This window comes from Chrysemys picta, chromosome 4 (genome assembly GCF_011386835.1).
Source record: "Chrysemys picta bellii isolate R12L10 chromosome 4, ASM1138683v2, whole genome shotgun sequence".
NCBI classification, from domain to species: domain Eukaryota; kingdom Metazoa; phylum Chordata; order Testudines; family Emydidae; genus Chrysemys; species Chrysemys picta.
In genome coordinates, this window is record NC_088794.1 from 147,803,570 (window position 1) to 147,821,654 (window position 18,085).

The 18,085-nt window shown below is 51.4% G+C and overlaps 2 protein-coding genes across 11 annotated transcripts in view; one reads left to right on the forward strand and one right to left on the reverse strand.

Annotated features, from left to right (window-relative positions):
- Positions 1–1,716, reverse strand: part of GPR137C (G protein-coupled receptor 137C) — a 29,852-nt gene extending 28,136 nt beyond the window's left edge. The window contains exon 1 of one of the 2 annotated variants that reach the window (XR_006172433.2): positions 1,114–1,671. Coding sequence is in view for 1 of the 2 variants with exons in the window: in XM_024105483.3 (XP_023961251.1) it covers positions 1,114–1,470 (357 nt within the window). In the remaining variant the exon portion in view is untranslated. Of the gene's footprint in view, positions 1–1,113 lie in introns of both variants that reach the window. The other variant, XM_024105483.3, reaches the window with a different exon arrangement.
- TXNDC16 (thioredoxin domain containing 16) overlaps positions 1,210–18,085 on the forward strand; it is an 82,963-nt gene continuing 66,087 nt past the window's right edge. For 2 of the 9 annotated variants that reach the window (XM_008168593.4, XM_065593932.1), the window contains exon 1: positions 1,211–1,350. The gene's annotated coding sequence lies outside the window, so the exon portion shown is untranslated. Of the gene's footprint in view, positions 1,351–1,884; positions 2,957–16,176; positions 16,226–18,085 lie in introns of those variants that run through there. The other 7 variants (XM_008168592.4, XM_065593931.1, XM_042841371.2 and 4 more) reach the window with 7 other exon arrangements.

An 18,085-nucleotide genomic window follows, 5' to 3' on the forward strand; every position in this document is an offset into this window, starting at 1 on the left:
TGACTTGCTTCATCAGAGTCCCTGCAAAGGGGGAGCCGTTCATCAGAGGCCGGGCTAAGGATAAATATCTGGGGAATTTGGGGAGGCGGGGGGTGGATCAGACCCACAAAAAATAAGCTCTAGAGGGAGAGAAAGGAAAGCCAAGTGACAAACAACAACAAAGGCCACCCGAATGGCCTCGCAGATGTCCCAATAAATACTGGCCCATTGTGTTAGGGGCTGAGCGGTGACTCTTGCCCTGAGCCTAGGGTTTGGGGGGTCAGCGAGAGGTTCCTGGAACCTCAGCACCACAAGGGGCAGAAGAATAAACCTGCTCATAATAATAAAAAAGGGGGGAAGAGAGAAACGCAGCAACAATAGCAGAACAGGCTCTAGCTGGTGACGTAATGGTTGGCAACCGTCCAGTCCCTGCGATCACCACTTTATCTAGTCCCCCTTAAAACACAAACACAACAACACCACAGCCCAGTTTAGCAACACGGAGGTTACTGGTCTTTCCAAGTGACACTAGGGTGTGTGTGTGGGGTGTGTGTGTGTGTGTGTGTGTGTGTGTGTGTGTGTGTGTGTGTAAGTAAAGCAAATCCAGGCAAATCCCCGCAGCCTTTCCCCTCCCCAGCCCCAAGTTTACAGAATTTGGTAAACACACGCACAGTCCCCGCGCAGGGCGCGCACACACACACACACACACACACGCTCCCCAGGGCACACACACACAGTCCCCGCGCAGGGCACACACAGTCCCCAGGGCGCGCACCCACACACAGTCCCCGCGCAAGGCACACAGTCCCCAGGGCACGCACACACACACACAGGGCACACACACAGTCTCCGCGCAGGGCGCACACACACACACAGGGCACACACACAGTCTCCGCGCAGGGCACACAGTCCCCAGGGCACGCACACACACACCCACACACAGTCCCCGCGCAAGGCACACAGTCCCCAGGGCACGCACACACACACACACAGGGCACACACACAGTCTCCGCGCAGGGCGCACACACAGGGCACACACACAGTCCCCGCGCAGGGCACACACACACAGTCCCCAGGGCACGCACACACACACACAGTCTCCGCGCAGGGCACACACACACACACCCCCCTTACCTCTGCGAAGTAGAGGTTGAGGAGGCAGAGGCCGGCGAAGAGCAGGCAGCCCGGCGAGCAGAAGAGCAGCCAGTGGGGGAACGGCTGGCGCTGCAGCGGGGCGGCCCGCAGGGAGTTCTGCAGGTAGCAGGAGAAGAGCACGGTGCGGAGCGCTGCCCACAGCAGGCAGAGGAAGAGGCCGAGCGGGCGGTAGCTCAGCCGCTTCTCCCCGTAGCAGAGGAGCAGCCAGAGCTGCAGGTAGGCGAAGAGGAAGAGGGAGGCGTACAGGGCGGTGTGCAGCACCGTCAGCCCCAGCTCCACGGGGTAGGGGATGGCGGGCATGGCCCCGGCGGGGGGGGCAGAGACGGTGCCGCTCATGGGGGGGAAGGGAGCGGGCTGCAATGGGATAAAACGGGGGGGGTAAAAACCAGGGGCGGGGAAAATCCCCCCCACCCCACTCACAACAACGGCTAAAAACCCATGCAACAAAAGAGAGCCCGCGCCTGCCCCCCTCTCTCCGCCCGCCCCGCTGCAGCGCTCCCTCGCTTCGAAAACAACTCTCGGCTGGAGACGATCAGCTGAGCCAGATTATTTGAGGCGCTCGCTCCGGACAGCAGACTTTTCTCATTGGCTCCCGCCGGGCCCGCCCGCGCCGTTTCCTTCTGCCCTTCCCGGTGGCTGCTGGGCCTGTCAGTCAGAGCCGGGCCGCCCACCGCGGTCACTCCGGGCTCGGCTTTGTTCTTGGGTTGCCGCCGCCGCCCGACTCGCTTTCCTACCTCCCTCTGGCCGCCTGTGTTGTTCTCCCGGCTCAGCGAGCGCCCGCCGTTCGCTCCGCCCTCCCGAGCCGCAGCCCCGCGCTGCCTGGGACTGGGATCAGCTGCGCAGAGAGGCCTGTGCGGGCGGGCGAGTGTGTGTGGGGGGGAGACAGGAGCGGCGCAGATCTGCGGGGAGGCAGCGGAGAGATCCCCATGGCGATAGCGGACCTCACAAATCCCCATTATTATAGGGCTAGCTGGTGACATCGCTATAGGGGTGGCTCCGTGATCCTCATTGCTATAGGGGAGCTCAGAGATTCCCCACTGCTATAGGGGAGCTTAGAGATCCCCACTGCTATAGGGGTGGCTCAGAGATCCCCACTGCTATAGGGGAGCACAGAGAGCCTCATCGCTATAGGGGAGCTCAGAGATCCCCACTGCTATAGGGGAGCACAGAGAGCCTCATCGCTATAGGGGAGCTCAGAGATCCCCACTGCGATAGGGGAGCACAGAGAGCCTCATCGCTATAGGGGAGCTCAGAGATCCCCACTGCGATAGGGGTGGCTCAGAGAGCCTCATTGCTATAGGGGAGCTCAGAAATCCCCACTGCTATAGGGGAGCTTAGAGAGCCTCATTGCTATAGGGGAGCTCAGAGATCCCCACTGCTATAGGGGAGCTTAGAGAGCCTCATCGCTATAGGGGAGCTCAGAGATCCCCACTGCTATAGGTGAGCTTAGAGAGCCTCATCGCTATAGGGGAGCTCAGAGATCCCCACTTCTATAGGGGTGGCTCAGAGATCCCCATTGCTATAGGTAATACCTAGATCTCCAGCACGGTAAGGTTTAGCTTGGCCTGGGTCTTTCAGCGCTAACTGTGGAGCAACACCCGTGTCCTCCTGCTATCAAGGGTGAGCCCTGTTACCTGCCCACCGGAGGCATCCAGTGCCACCACTCTTCATAAGAAAGGCCTAGGGACACACAGGAGAGGAGGTAACGTGGGGCTGATGTGATCCCATCCCACCAGTGCCAGAGGAGGGACGGATGGAGAACTTCACGCCACTGTCCTCGGGGCCAAAAATGGTGTCCGAAACACACGGTAGCGCCTGCCAGGTGAGTGAGGCCCCAAAGCCATCCTGGGGTGTGCTCCATTTGATCTATTCACAGTGCAGGGCTTTCCACAGACTCCAGCGGGAGGGTCCCTAAGGCCAGGCCGGACAAGCAGACAGAGGGCTGGAGGCAATGTGTAGACAAGCCAGCTTCAATCCCTGACTAGGAGTAGAAATTGTTTCTGTCCAAAAACATGCATCAGGGAACAGGGGCTTTGCACTTGACTGTAACCAGATGAGACAACATTGGCTCCTGCAGCCTTTGCAACCCAAACCATGCTGCAGGGTGCTGACTTGAGAAGTGAGAACCTAAAAGTGAAAGTGAAACCCAAGTGAAAGTGTCCTGAGGGCTATTTCCTTTGTCCCAGCTGCCTGGGAGATGCAGACAGCACTGGCGGGGGAGGGGGAGAAGTAAATTAGATTTTAAACAATTCTAGTCATTTAAAGTGGGGTTGGTAACAGAGGAGAGGGGATAGGATACCCCCTAGAGATTCCCCTACACTAGGGTTACCATACGTCTGGATTTTCCCAGACATGTCCGGCTTTTTGGTCCTCAAATCCCCGCCTGGGAGGAAATTCCAAAAAGCCGGACATATCCGGGAAAATAGGGAGGGGTCGTGGGGCTTGGGTCCGGGCTGGAGCTGCTGGGGCCGGCGGTGCTCGGCTGCCGGCTGGCGCCGCTCAGCCAGGGCCAGGGCTGGGCCAGAGTCGCTCGGCCGGAATCGGGGCCCGAGCCGACCCGGGCCGGAGCCTCTCGGCCGGGGCCGGTGCCCCGGAGCCCGAGCCCAAGCCGAGCTGGAGTCGCCGGGGCTGGGGCCGGGGCTGGGGCGGGCTGGAGCCACTTGGCGGGCCAGAACCGGGGACTTTTGGGAAGGGGCGGAGTTGGGGCGGGGCCGGGGCGGAGTTGGGGCGGGGCCAGGGCGGAGTTGGGGCAGGGAAGGGGTGGAGTTAGGCCAGGGCCCCGTGGAGTGTCCTCCTTTTATTTTATTAAAATATGGTAACCCTACCCTACACAAAGGGACAAGTTCAGCTGGCTTAAGGGCTTATGTGCCCCCTGGAAATGATCAAAGCAGCTGGAGCGCTTGTATATCTTCTAATTCCCTGTGCGTGTAGTTTTGCTTTTCCATTGATTTAAAACCAGTAAGAGGTTAAACAAGAGACACAGAGATTCCTGGAAAGAGTCGATGTAGAACCCTAGTGTAAATGTCTAACAGCAATAATAATAATATTGTGTAACCCTTACAGAGTGTTGTATGGGCCTGATTCTCCAATGCCTTAGGTGTAAAGCACATCCATGCAAAGTGCCAGCCTTCTGATTGGGTAGCATTTCACACCCATTCCTGATTGAGCTGCATGTTCAAAGGGCTGTAGACACGTAATCTCACAACACTCCCGTGAAGGAGACAAATGAGTATTCTCGTTTTACAGATGGGGAAACTGAGGCAGAGAACTGAAGGGACATGCAAAAGGCCATGCTGGGGGTCAGTGGCAGATCCAAGATTAAAACTTGGAGCTTCTTCCCTCTCACTCCATGCACTTTCCTCTAAACCCTGCGGTCTTGGGACACAACCAGTTAACTGGGTGATGCAAACAATACAGTGACATTGATATATTTGTATTTATATTCAACAAAGAAAAACAATTCGGCATCAGCTCTTGTTGAGTAACTGCATACATCTCACTAAGGCGGCTGATGTCTTTCCTCCGTTAACTCCTCCCTGTTGATGAGTCCCTCCTCCATCCTAGGAGGATGGGCAGCTCTTTGGGGCTCGGTTGTCTGATCTGAACTGGGAGGTGCCTAGCTCAGTGTTGGGAGCTCACTCAGAGTGAGTGTGTGTATCCTTCCTACCATTCTGTTAGCAGACAATTTACTGTGACAGTGTTGTCTTATTACTCCCACTCCTTGAATGGGCAGCATACAAGTTCAATTGCTGGCCAAAGCATCAATGATTTATTGCTTCAGATATAGTTTAGGTGAAGACAATATTACCTTCAGCTCCGTTTTGAGCATTGACTGCAGAGGGATTGCTTACCATGAGCAGGGGCTGAATATCTATAAAGGCTGTAGAATAATTACAGATGCCACAATGAAACTACACAGCCAATCCACTTACCAGAGTGCTTGCATTCCCTGTTTCAAAGCAGATGAAACATTAATAAACACTATGTACAAATAGTCTTCTTTAGCCAGAGCATTTTAAGAAATATACATTGCAACCAAAAACCAGCCAGTGAAGAGTGCGGAAGGCAGTATGTTCTAATGGGTAGAGCATTGGGCTAGACGTCAGAGACCTGGGTTCTAATCCTGACCGTGGGGAAATCATTTCACCTCTGTGTGTTCCTCTTCCCACCCTTTGTTTTGTAAGCTGTGTGGGGGCAGGGGCTGTTTTACTATGTACAGCGCCTTGTTCAGTGGGGCCCTCGTCTTAGTTCTATGGGGGTTCTACTGCAATACAAATAATAAAGTAACAAATCAGCAGGTTGCAGACAGCATATGCAGGCCAAGATTTTCCAGTGTGACTAGTGGTCACCGTTTTTGGGTGTCCAACTGAAGACACCTATGGGGCCTGATTTTCAGGGGTGTGTGTGTGTGTCTTAAGCTGGGCATGGGGGGGGGGGGGAAATCAACCCGTCCCAAACCACTAATCGCTTTTGGAAATCTTGATCACAATCAATCACAGCCCAAGCTGGAGCTGGGACTGGAACCCGCTTTGTAAACATGGGTCGTTCCAGTCTGAATGAAAGGAAAATTGTAAATTGCATTTCAAGTGGAGACACAACTCATTAGCTCTTGCCAGCTCTTGTTTATATTTGGAATAAATACTATGGGCCAGATTCCACCCTTAGCTATACACGCACAAGCCCCACTGAAATCAACAATGTACGAGTGTTGGTATCAGAACATAAGAATGGCTACACTGGGTCAGACCAAAGGTCCATCTAGCCCAGTATCCTGTCTTCCGACAGTGGCCAATGCCCGGTGCCCCAGAGGGAATGAACAGAACAGGGAATCAAGTGATCCATCCCCTTTCGCTCATTCCCAGCTTCTGGCAAACAGAGGCTAGGGACACCATCCCTGCCCATCCTGGCTAATAGCCATTGATGGACCTATCCTCCATGAATTTATCTAGTTCTTTTTTGAACCCTGTTATAGTCTTGGCCTTCACAACATACTCTGGCAAGGAGTTCCACAGGTTGACTGTGCGTTGTGTGAAAAAATACTTCCTTTTATTTGTTTTAAACCTGTTGCCTATTAATTTCATTTGGTGACCCCTAATTCTTGTGTTATGAGAAGGAGTAAATAACACTTCCTTATTTACTTTCTCCACACCAGTCTTGTTTTTATAGACCTCCATCATACCCCCCTTAGTCATCTCTTTTCCAAGCTGAAAAGTCCCAGTCTTATTAATCTCTCCTCATTCGGCAGCTGTTCTATACCCCTAATCATTTTTGTTGCCCTTTTCTGAATCTTTTCCAATTCCTACATATCTTTTTTGAGATGGGGCGACCACATCTGCACATAACCCCAAGGTCAAAACACAATATATAGTTGTGATAAATGAAGGGGGGGGGGTATAGCTCCCTTTTATGGACACCCAGCCAGCAGCTATAAAATCCCTCTTAGTAGCTGTTCTCTAATTGCTCTACCTGAAAGGGTTAAAAAGTCTCACTTCGATGTATAGGTAGAAGGAAGTGAGTGGGCACCTGGCCAAAAGAGCCAATGGGGAGGCTAGAACTTTTTAAAATTGAAACAAAGACGCCCCTTTTGTCTGTCTGTCTGTTGTTCTCCCAGAGAGAGGTGGACTGGGCAACAGCTATGCTGTAAGAAGTTTGAGGCCAGGTATGAAAAATCCTCGGTATCATACCTAGAAACTACTCATTTGAAACCCCAGCTATGTAAGTAGATCAGGAAATGTCTAGGAAGACGTGATTAGGTTTATCCTTTTTTATTTCTTTATGGCTTGTAGACCCCTCTGTGCTAACCCCAGATGCTTTTGTTTTGCTTGTAACCTTTAAGCTGGACCTCAAGAAAGCTATTCTTGGTGCTTAATCCTTGTAGTTGCTCTTTTAAAATCTAGCAATAGCCTGAGTTCCCAGATGTATTTTCTTTTTTTTAATTAATACAATTTACCTTTTTAAAGAACAGAATTAGATTTTTGTGTCTTAAGAGGTTTGTGCACCTGTTGTTTAATTAGCTGGTGGCAACAGCTGATTTCCTTTTTTTTTTTTTCTTCTCAGCTCTTCCCCGGGGTGGGGTGGGGTGAAAGGGCTTGAGGGTACCCCACAGGAAGGAATTCCCAACTGTGCCTTCCTGGGCTCTCAAAGGGGTTCTGCACTTCGGTGGTGGCAGCATCTACCAATCCAAGGTCAGAGAAAAGATGTAACCTTGGGAGTTTAATACCAGCCTGGAATGGCCAGTATTAATTTTTAGAATCCTTGCGGGCCCCCACCTTCTCGAAGTGCCAGAGTGGGGAATCAGCCTTGACAATAGTATCTGGACCTGTTCTGCAGGACAACTAACAGAAAGGAACAGATTCATACCCATAAATATGCCCTCCAAATATATAATTACCTCTTGTGACTCAAGTGAATAATCAATATTCTGGGTCTTGTGGGTTATTTCTGTTAGAAGGAGAAATTGATGGAGTCAGGTATGTCCACGATGCAATCCCGTTTATTTACAAGAATGTACCAAGGATTGTTTCCGTGAACACACCAGGAATCAAACAGCTGGAGACAATTTCTTTGCTTACAGTTCCAAGCCTCTTTCCAGCCAGTACTCTGCCCACAAAGCTCTCTCTCGCTCTTTGCTTTTCCCTAGGTTCACACTACAAAGTGCTTATCTGTCTGTCTCTGAGGCTTCCTTGCTGCAGTCTGTGTGCATCTGTGGTGTTTCTGCTCCTTCTCTCACACACAGATCTCCCTCCAAGAATACCTTGACCCCTGTATTTGCATTCAAACCCCTCCACCCACATAGCTCAGATTCCTGGCCAGCTTTGTGCAGGGCCTGTCTTTTGAGTGGAGGCTTCTATTGCTTCAGCTATCTATTGTAGAAAGAAGCTAGATTGTTTTTACACTTATCCTCAATGAAGAGGCAGCTCTTCTACCTACTAGCTTCAAATGAGGTTTCACTCAGCCCCCAGCAAAACAATATACACTACACACACACACACACACACACACACACACACACACACACACTTACTTAACGGAACATGATTAAGGTTGCAAAGTCAAGCACTCAAAAGTTAGGAAATGCCAAAACAAAGCTTACCCGTGAAATCTTAATTTGGCCTGCTTGTGCATATGCATTATGATACAGTCTTTAGTTACAAGTATCAGAGGGGTAGCCGTGTTAGTCTGAATCTGTAAAAAGCAACAGAGGGTCCTGTGGCACCTTTAAGACTAACAGAAGTACTGGGAGCATAAGCTTTCGTGGGTAAGAGCCTCACTGACTTGCATCTGAAGAAGTGAGGTTCTTACCCACGAAAGCTTATGCTCCCAGTACTTCTGTTAGTCTCAAAGGTGCCACAGGACCCTCTGTTGCTCTTTAGTTACAGGATCACATACGGTTTTCTCCACAGGACCTCTGCCTCATTCAGTGCACAGGATGGACGGTGCTCAGTTAATCAGTAGCTGTTCAGTACTTTGTTTTCTTCTTGCTGTTCAATGAGTGGCCCCCAGTCTCTTTTACTGTCCACTATTCGGTCCCTGCTTTGAAGGCAGAATTATTTATTTATTTCCTCATGGGTTTTTCTAGGATGCTCATTACTCTAATAGCCGAGTGTTTCACAAACATTAATTAATCTATCTTCACAAAACCCCTGTGAGGTACGGGGGTATTAAACCCATTTTACAACTGGGGAACAGAGAAATCAAGGTCAAAAGTGTTCGCTAATTTTGGGTGCTCAGTTTGAGATTCCTAGGACCTGATTTTTTCAGAGTACTTAGCATTGCAGAGCTAATGTTCAAAGTAGAGCTGTCAAGCAATTAAAAAATTAATCACAATTAATCGTGTGATTAGTCGCACTGTTAATAATAGAATACCATTTATTTAAATATTTTTGGATGTTTTCTATATTTTCAAATATATTGATTTCAATTACAACACAGAATACAAAGTATACAGAGCTCATTTTATATTTATTGTTGATTATAAGTATTTGCACTGTAAAAAAAAAAAGAAATAGTATTTTTCAATTCACGTGATACAAGTTCTGTAGTGCATCTCTTTATCATGAAAGTTGAACTTAAATGTAGGATTATGTACAAAAAAACTGCATTCAAAAATAAAACAGTGTAAAATTTTAGAGTCTGCAAGTCCACTCAGTCCTACTTCTTGTTCAGCCAATCACTAAGGCAAACAAGTTTGTTTACATTTGCAGGAGATAATGCTGCCTGCTTCTTGTTTACAATGTCACCTGAAAGTGAGAACAGGTGTTCTCATGGCACTGTTGTAGCTCGCATCGCAAGATATTTACATGCCAGATGCGCTAAAGATTCATATGTCCCTTCATGAAGTCTGGTGGCACCTTAAAGACTAACAGATTTATTTGGGCATTATGCCCAAATAAATCTGTTAGTCTTTAAGGTGCCACCAGACTCCTTGTTGTTTTTGTAGATACAGACTAACACGGCTACCCCCTGATATATGTCCCTTCATGCTTCAACCACCATTCCAGAGGACATGCGTCCATGCTGATGATGGGTTCTTTTCAATAACAATCCAAAGCAGTACGGACCGACGTATGTTCATTTTCATTATCTGAGTCAGATGCCACCAGTAGAAGGTTGATTTTCTTTTTTGGTGGTTTGGGTTTAGGGTGACCAGACAGCAAATGTGAAAAATCGAGACGGGGGTGGGGGAGTAATAGGAGCCTATATAAGAAAAAGACCCCAAAATCGGGACTGTCCCTATAAAAATCGGGACATCTGGTCACCCTATTCGGGTTCTGTAGTTTCCACATCGGAGTGTTGCTCTTTTAAGACTTCTGAAAGCATGTGCCACACCTCAACCCTCTCAGATTTTGGAAGGCACTTCAGATTCTTAAACCTTGGGTCGATGCTGTAGCTATCTTTAGAAATCTCACATTGGTACCTTCTTTGCATTTTGTCAAATCTGTAGTGAAAGTGTTCTTAAAATGAACATGTGCTGGGTCATCATCCGAGACTGCTATAACATGAAATATATGGCAGAATGCGGGTAAAACAGAACACGAGACATACAATTCTCCCCCAAGGGGTTCAGTCACAGATTTAATTAACGCACTATTTTTTAATGAGCGTCATCTCCGTAGAAGCATGTCCTCTGGAAACAGGGCCGGCTTTAGGCCGATTCAGCCGATTCGGCTGAATTGGGCCCCGCGCTGCAGCTGTCCACCCCGCCCCCAGCTCACTTCCCCCTCCTCCCCTCCCCTGAACGCTCTGCCCCCTCCCCTGCTTCTTCGCGGGAAGTCTGAAAAGAAGCACCGGTCTGCAGCACAAGGTAAGCTGGGGTGGTGGGGGCGGGAGAAGGGCTCCGGGGAGGCTCGGCCTGTTCCCGCAGGCCCCAGCGACTCTGGCCCGGCTTGGCTCCAGCCCGGGCCCCGCGGCCCGGCCCGGTCCCCGCGGCTCGGGTCCCCCCCCCGGCGCGGCGCGGGTCTCCCTCCCCCCCCCCCCCCGTGGCGCGGCTTGGGTCTCCCCGTCCCCCCCCGCCGCGCGGCGCGGCTCGGGTCTCCCCGTCCTGCGGCGCGGGTCCCCCCCCCCGCGGGCGCGGCTTGGGTCCCCCGCGGGCAGGGCTTGCTGCAAGCCCCGCACCCAGGAATCGGGCCCCGCTCTTGCTAAAGCCGGCCCTGTCTGGAAAGGTGGCCGAAGCACAAAGGGGCATACGAATGTTTAGATATCTGGCACGTAAATATCTTGCAATGCCGGCTACAAAAGTGCCAAGCAAATGCCTGTTCTCACTTTCTGGTAACATTGTAAATAAGAAGAGGCAGGGCCAGCTTTAGGAAGTGCGGGGCCTGATTCGAACAGTTTCGACGGGGCCCCGGCAGGGATGACTAAAAAAAAACAAAAAACACGTAAGGCTTGTACTCACTGGGCCGCGCTCCTAGTCTTTGGCGGCGGGTCCTTCACTCGCTCTGGGTCTTCGGCGGCACTAAAGGACTTGCTGCCAAAGTGCCGCCAAAGACCCGGAGCACCGCCGGGTGAGTAAAAATTAAAAAGGTGCCTCTAGCCAGGGAAGGGATTCTCTGCCACTTGCCCCCCACTCTGGGTGGCCCTGCCACTGGGTGCGGGGCCCTCTTAGGCGCGGGGTCCGATTCGGGGGAATTGGTGGAATTGGCCTAAAGCTGGCCCTGAGAAGAGGGCAACAGTATCTCCTACAAATGTGAACAAACTTGTTTGTCTGAGCAATTGGCTGAACAAGAAGTAGGACCGAGTGGATTTGTAGGCTCTAAAGTTTTATATCGTTTTGTTTTTGAGAGTAGTTATGTAACAAAAAAAAAATCTACATTTGTAAGTTGCACTTTCATGACAAAGAGATTGCACTACAGTACTTGTATGAGGTGAATTGAAAAATACTATTTCTTTTGTTTATCATTTTTTACAGTGCAAATATTTGTAATAAAAAAGTATATACACTTTGTATCCTGTATTGTAATTGAAATCAATATAGATATGAAAATGTAGAAAAACATCCAAAATATTTATTAAATTTCAGTTGTATTCTACTGTTTAACAGTGCGATTAAAACTGCAATTAATCACGATTAATTTTTTTGAGTTAATCACGTGAGTTAATTGCAATTAATCAACAGCCCTAGTTCAAAGCACATCTTCCAGTGACTTCAGTTGTAGCTGTGAGTGCTCAGCACGTCTGTATATCAGACCCCAGGGCCTCAAGTCAAGCACTCAGAAAATGAGGATCACACAATGAGGTAGGGTCCTTCAGACAACAGCCTCCTTCACTGAAGAGCCTGATTCATCCCCAGAGCAGGTCCAACCTGTGCACTGAGTGAGGCGAGGGTCCTGTGGAAACAAGTAGTATGTGGTCATGTCATTAAAGATAGTGTCATAATGCACAGGGGGAATTAAGGTTGCCCTGGCAACCTAAATTCTGGCATATTCTAACTTTTGAGTGCACGACTCTGCAACCTTACTAATGTGTTTAACAAGTTTTTTGTGTGTCATATCTCAGGTTTGTCTAAAAAACAAACTAAAAATCCCAGAAATTCCATCATGTGGCATCACATTGAAATGTGCATGGTCGGAACCTTTAGATCTATTGTACAGATCCATGCCACTTGAGCTAAAGTAGTTAGTGACAGCAGTAGTAGGTTGTCATCCTCTGTGAGGACCAGCACTCGCTGGGGATGGAACACTTTGCCAGTGAGGTTCGCAGATATTTGCTGACAGCAGAGGAATGGTGAGACTCGGGAATCTTCCATTCCAGGCTATGGAAAGGTGTGTTCTTTAGTGGGCATGGACTTTTCTGCCCATTCCCCACAAGCTTGGCCCCTTCTGCCTGGTCCCAGTCCTAGAGTCACTCTTCTGGACTCCCCATCTCAGTCTCCCCTTGCCCTCCACTCCTACTTCCGCATTCCTTGCCCAACCAGCCCCAGTTCCACCCTTCCCCCACTCACTTTCTCACTCTGCCCCCCCACGACATTCCTCATCCCAAAGGCTCCCCCAGTCTCCCTTCCTGGGCTCCTCATCCAATCTCAGTGCTTCCCCCCCTTCTAGCTCCTTGTCCTAATCGCCTCCTTCCCCTCACCTCCTTCCCTTGTCTTACTGGTTCCCAGACCCACTCTCCATGCTCAGCTAGGTCTAATCTCCTCCCCAGCTTCTTGTTTGATCTCAGTCTCCCCACACCCACTGGCTCCCAGTTTCCACTTCTTGGCTCCCAGTCCCAGTCTCTCCCTCGCTCCCATTCCTGGTCTTCTTACCCAGCCATTCCCAGTCCTCCTGCCCTCTTGTCCCCACTCTCTTTGCCCAACCAGTCCCAGTTCCACCCCCCTGATTTGTCTCTGTCCCCATTCTAGTGCCCAGTTGTCCTCCTGTGACGGTATGCTACTCACCACTGCAGCACTGCCTACTGGCTGTCCTGGGGATTAGCTCTGCTAGCCAGCGTGCCTTCTTCTGGTGATGTCTCACTGCCGCCACCACTTCTGCTCCTGGACCCGTGTCGTTCCAAGGACCACAATGTCCTCTTCAGGACACAGCCCGTCAGCTGTCCAGCTGTCCCCTAGTGGCAACTGCAGCCCAATGTCTGGCCACTTCCTCAGTGGCACCCCATTACTCCAGACCCTGGCCCAGGGACCCTGTGGATGGCCATCACTTGCTGCGTCCCCTCCGACTCCTCAGTAGATTTCCCTGGGCCCCATGGCCCCAGCACCCTCTTTGCCCTTGCCTCAGGGCCTCAGCCTGCAGATCCCTCCAGCCCACCAGGAGCTGCCTTTAGCTCCCCAGGTCTCTGCCTGCAGCACGGGTCAGTCCAGGGTGCTTGTTGCCCTCTGCCTGCAAGGCAGCCCAACCACCTCCCTCCTCAAGCTCCAGGGAATGACTGAAGTTGCTCTCTCCTCTGCAGCCTTTCTTATATGGGCCAGCCCAGCCCTGATAGGCTGCTCCTCACAGCCCCTCTCCAATTGGCTGCCTCCTGCGCAACCTCCCTAGGTCTCTATTAACCCCTTATGGGCCAGTGTGGGGCAGATGCCCCGTCACACACCCCTGGCTCCCAGTTCCAGCCTTTCTCTCTGGACTCATCCAGTCTCATGCCCCCCTCAGCTCTTTGTCCCAGTCTCTTTGCCCTGCCAGTCCCAATTCTCCTCCCACATCCCAGCTCCTCCTCAGACCTGTCTCCTTTCTCCCTCTCCCTCCCTCCTTCCCACTGGTTCCTAATCCCAGTCTCCCCCCAGCTCCTCATCTTATCTCAGTCTCCCTGTTCACCTACCGGCTCCCAGCCATCACCCTCCATTTCCCTCCCTGGTTCCCAGTCCTAGTCTTCTGTTTCCAGCTTATCTCTGTCTCCCATTTGGCTCCCAGTCGCGTCCTTACCCAGGCCCAGTCTCCCAACTCAACTCCCAGTATCAGGTTCTCCCTCCCTCCCCCTGCCGCCTTTGGAGCGCCACAGGCGGAAGCTCTGGAGAAGTTGGGGAGGCCACCGACACCTGGCCCCTGGCCCCGCCCATGCTCCGCCCCCGTTCTGCCCTGAGGTCCCGCTCCTGCTCCGCTTCTTCCCCCGGGTCTCTGCCCACGTTGCACCTCATCTGGCCCCCACTCTACCTCTTCCCCGGAGGCCCCCCTGCCTGCCGCTCGCTCCTCTCCACCTCAGGGGAGGGGACGGAGAGGCATGAGTGGTGGGCGAGAGGGCCGGGGGGGGGGGGAGGCACGAGTGGTGGGTGAGGGGGCCTGGGGGAGGGAGGGAGAGGAGCAAGCAGCGAGCAAGGGGGTCTCGGGGGAGGGGACTGAGAGGCACGAGTGGTAGGCGAGAGGAGCTGGGGGGGGAGAGGCACGAGTGGTGGGCGAGGGGGTCTGGGGGAGGGGGGGAGAGGAGCAAGCAGCAGCCAAGGGGGTCTCGGGGGAGGGGGTGGAGAGGAATAGTGTTGACTCAGCAATCCATGCAGCCAAACTGGTGCTGACCCCTCAGGCTGGACAAAGGCAAACTATAGAGACAAGGTGGGCGAAGTAATATTTTTTATTGGACCAACTTTTGTTCTAGAACACTGGATTTATGGCTTGTTCCAGCCATCTGTAACCCACTGACCCCTCTTGTCCTATGACTGCGGAGGTGTTAACGGGCCACTCTACCCTGAATGGTCCCTTACAATATGTGCTAACTACTAACCCTAAACCATCTGTTCCACCCTGCATTTTGCTGGGAGGCTGGGAATTCCTTTCCCAGGCCTGACAAAGAGCTCTGTGGCTAGAAAGCTTGTGTCTCTCTCATCAGCTGAAGTTGGTCCAATAAAAGATCTTACCTCACCCACCTTGTCTCTGTAATATCCTGCCACCAACAGGGCTACAACTACACGGCATAAAGGCAAACAGTGTAAATTAATGACAGGTTTCAGAGTAGCAGCCGTGTTAGTCTGTATCCGCAAAAAGAACAGGAGTACTTGTGGCACCTTAGAGACTAACACATTTATTTGAGCATAAGCTTTCGTGGGCTACAGCCCACTTCATCGGATGCATGTAGTGGAAAATACAGTAGGAAGATATATGGTTTGAGCACTGGCCTGCTAAAATCAGGGTTGTGAGTTCAATCCTTGAGGGGGCCACTTGGGAATCTGGGGCAAAATCAGTACTTGGTCCTGCTAGTGAAGGCAGGGGGCTGGACTCGATGACCTTTCAAGGTCCCTTCCAGTTCTAGGAGATGGGATATCTCCATTAATTAAATTAATTAATTAAATATATACACAGAGAACATGAAACAATGGGTGTTACAATACACACTATATACCTACTGTATTTTCCACTACATGCATCCGATGAAGTGGGCTGTAGCCCACGAAAGCTTATCCACAGATAAATTTGTTAGTCTCTAAGGTGCCACAAGTACTCCTGTTCTTTTTGTGTTAATTAAGGAATCAGCACTGGTGCCACTACCTTGATTGCCGGGCACTAATGGCTGAGTTAGTGGACAAGACTTAGGCCTGGTCCCCACTAACCCCCCACTTCGGACTAAGGTACGCAAATTCAGCTACGTTAATAACGTAGCTGAATTCGAAGTAGCTTAGTCCGAACTTACCGCGGGTCCAGACATGGCAGGGAGCTCCCCCGTCGATGCTGCGTACTCCTCTCGCCGAGCTGGAGTACCGGCGTCGACGGCGAGCACTTCCGGGATCGATTTATCGATCCCAGAACATCGATTGCCTGCCGCCGGACCCTCCGGTAAGTGTAGACGTACCCTTAGAATCTAGTTACCTCTTGCTTTGGCCGTGTGGGTTGATTCTCCAGTGCCTTGCACCCTGGTTGATGATTAATACTACTGCTGAGTGGATGTGAAATGCTACCAGATTACAAAGGAACATGATATAATTGTTTGTTCCTAGCACAATGGCATTCTGGTCCATGATTGGGGCTCCCGGGAGCTGTGGGAATTAAATAATAATAATACATAAATAATAATAATAATAATAATACACACATCTTGCACAGGTGAAAATGATGACGCAAGGTGCAAGACCGTGGAGAATAAGGCGTGGTGTCTATTTCCCTATTCACTCACACTCCTATTTACTTCTAGGCCTCCTTTCAGAATACTTCATTATGAAGCAGCAGGAATTGACCCACAGGTAAAGCTGAACTTAGATTCTCCCTGTAAATCTGACTTTTTAAAACACTCCCCTCCAACCCTCAGCTTTCTCAAAAATAAACTGAGTCCCCCCCCCAAAATTCCACCTGCCACATCTCCACACCCAGTGGGGGTTGGACTAGATGACCTCCTGAGGTCCCTTCCAACCCTGATATTCAATGATTCTATGATTCATCCCTGGGATGGGAATTTCTGGGAAGTTTGGTGAAATTCAGAGAGAGATTTGAAAGTTACGGTGTCTCAAAAGTGTCTCTGTCATTGGAAAATGCCCTAATTCTTTCTTTTTTGGGGTGGGGGTGGGGGACTTATCCTGTCTCGAGAAGGGTTGGTGTCCAGCCTCCATGTTTGTTTTATTGGCTTTGCTGGGGGAGAGGTGCCTTTGAGTTGATTTTGGAGGAGGAGGGGGGAAGGAAGGGGGTATTTGGGGAATTCCCAAGTTATAAAGAGCTGGTTTGATGTGCACAGAGAGCACTATTTACAGTAGAAATAATGTAAACATTTATAATTTAAACTGACCTTCTGCTGACTCCAGCCTTTGCTGCAGTTGTTGCTGGAGTGAGCCAGTGATGGGGGGCATGGAGAGGGGGAAGGTAAGCAGGGGCGGATCCAGGGGGCAGGAGTCCAGAAGGAGGGCATAGAGGGAGTGGGAGGCGATTGGAAGGGCGGTGGACTGGGGGCGAGGGGCACATCGAGCATTAGCATGGAGTTGCGCTGTCTGATCTTGGATCTGCACAAGGGGAACGTGGAGGGGGACCCAGGACACTGGTGGACCATGGAGGGCGATGCAGGAGACCCTGTGGGCATAGGGTTGCCAGGTGCCAGTTTTCGACGGGAAAGTCCAGTTGAAAAGGGGACCTGAAAGTGTCCAGTCAGATGTACTGACCGGACCCCAAAAGCCCGGTTAGCTGGGTCTCTAACCCACCCCAACCCCTGCTCAGCCGGGGCTGCCTTCTCCCTGCAAGTTGGCTCCTTGTCAGACTGCAGCAGCTCCCGTCCCGGCCCCGGAGCAGAGGAGCCCAGTTGATGGGGTGGGTGGGAGAGGGAGGTGGAGACAATCCAGGGAGCGAAGGGGATGGGGGGGGGGAAGTGTGAGTGTTGGGGGCGGGGCCTTTGGGGGAAGAGACTGAGCGGGGGTGGGGTCTCAGGGTCCAGTTACCAACAAACTGAAAGGGGGCAGGGTGTGTGAAATGTGGGAAAAGGAGAGTGGGCCTGGGGGACATGCAAGGGGATGAAGGGGCCTGGGGAGGCATAGAGAGCATGTGTGTGGGAGTGATGTGGGTGGGATCTAGCAGTTGGCTGGAGGAGGGATAGAGAGGAGGGAAGAATAATGGGGGAGATGGAGGGATTCTTGGAAGAAGGCCGAGGGCCTTAGGGAGATGCCAGCTATTGGGGAGCATGAGGAGAGGCAGAGAACGGGTGACAGGGAGATCTTGCCAAGCCACAGGCAGGCCTGGAAAGGCTGGTCATTGCTGAGGGTGCGTAGGGACCCAGGGTGGGGTGTGCAGGACCACAGTCGACGTGGCCAAGCAGTGCGTGGGATGATGGGACTGGACATAACAGGGAAAGAGCATTGGGGGGTTGAGAGAGGATGGGGTCTTGTAAACGTCTTAAAAACTTCAAACACTTAAAATCTTCTAGGTATAAAACTTTAAGCATGTAATGTCTCCCCTGGGTGGCTCCCGTAGTGCCCCGGCTGGTGGAGCCCCTGATCTGTCACACGCTGCTTCCTCCACACCACGGAGAGAAGGAGGCTGCTCTCTTTTCCCCATGGCCAAACAATGATGCCGCCTTGCAAATGCTCTTCCTGATCAACAAGCCGTCCCTGATGCAGGGGAACAAA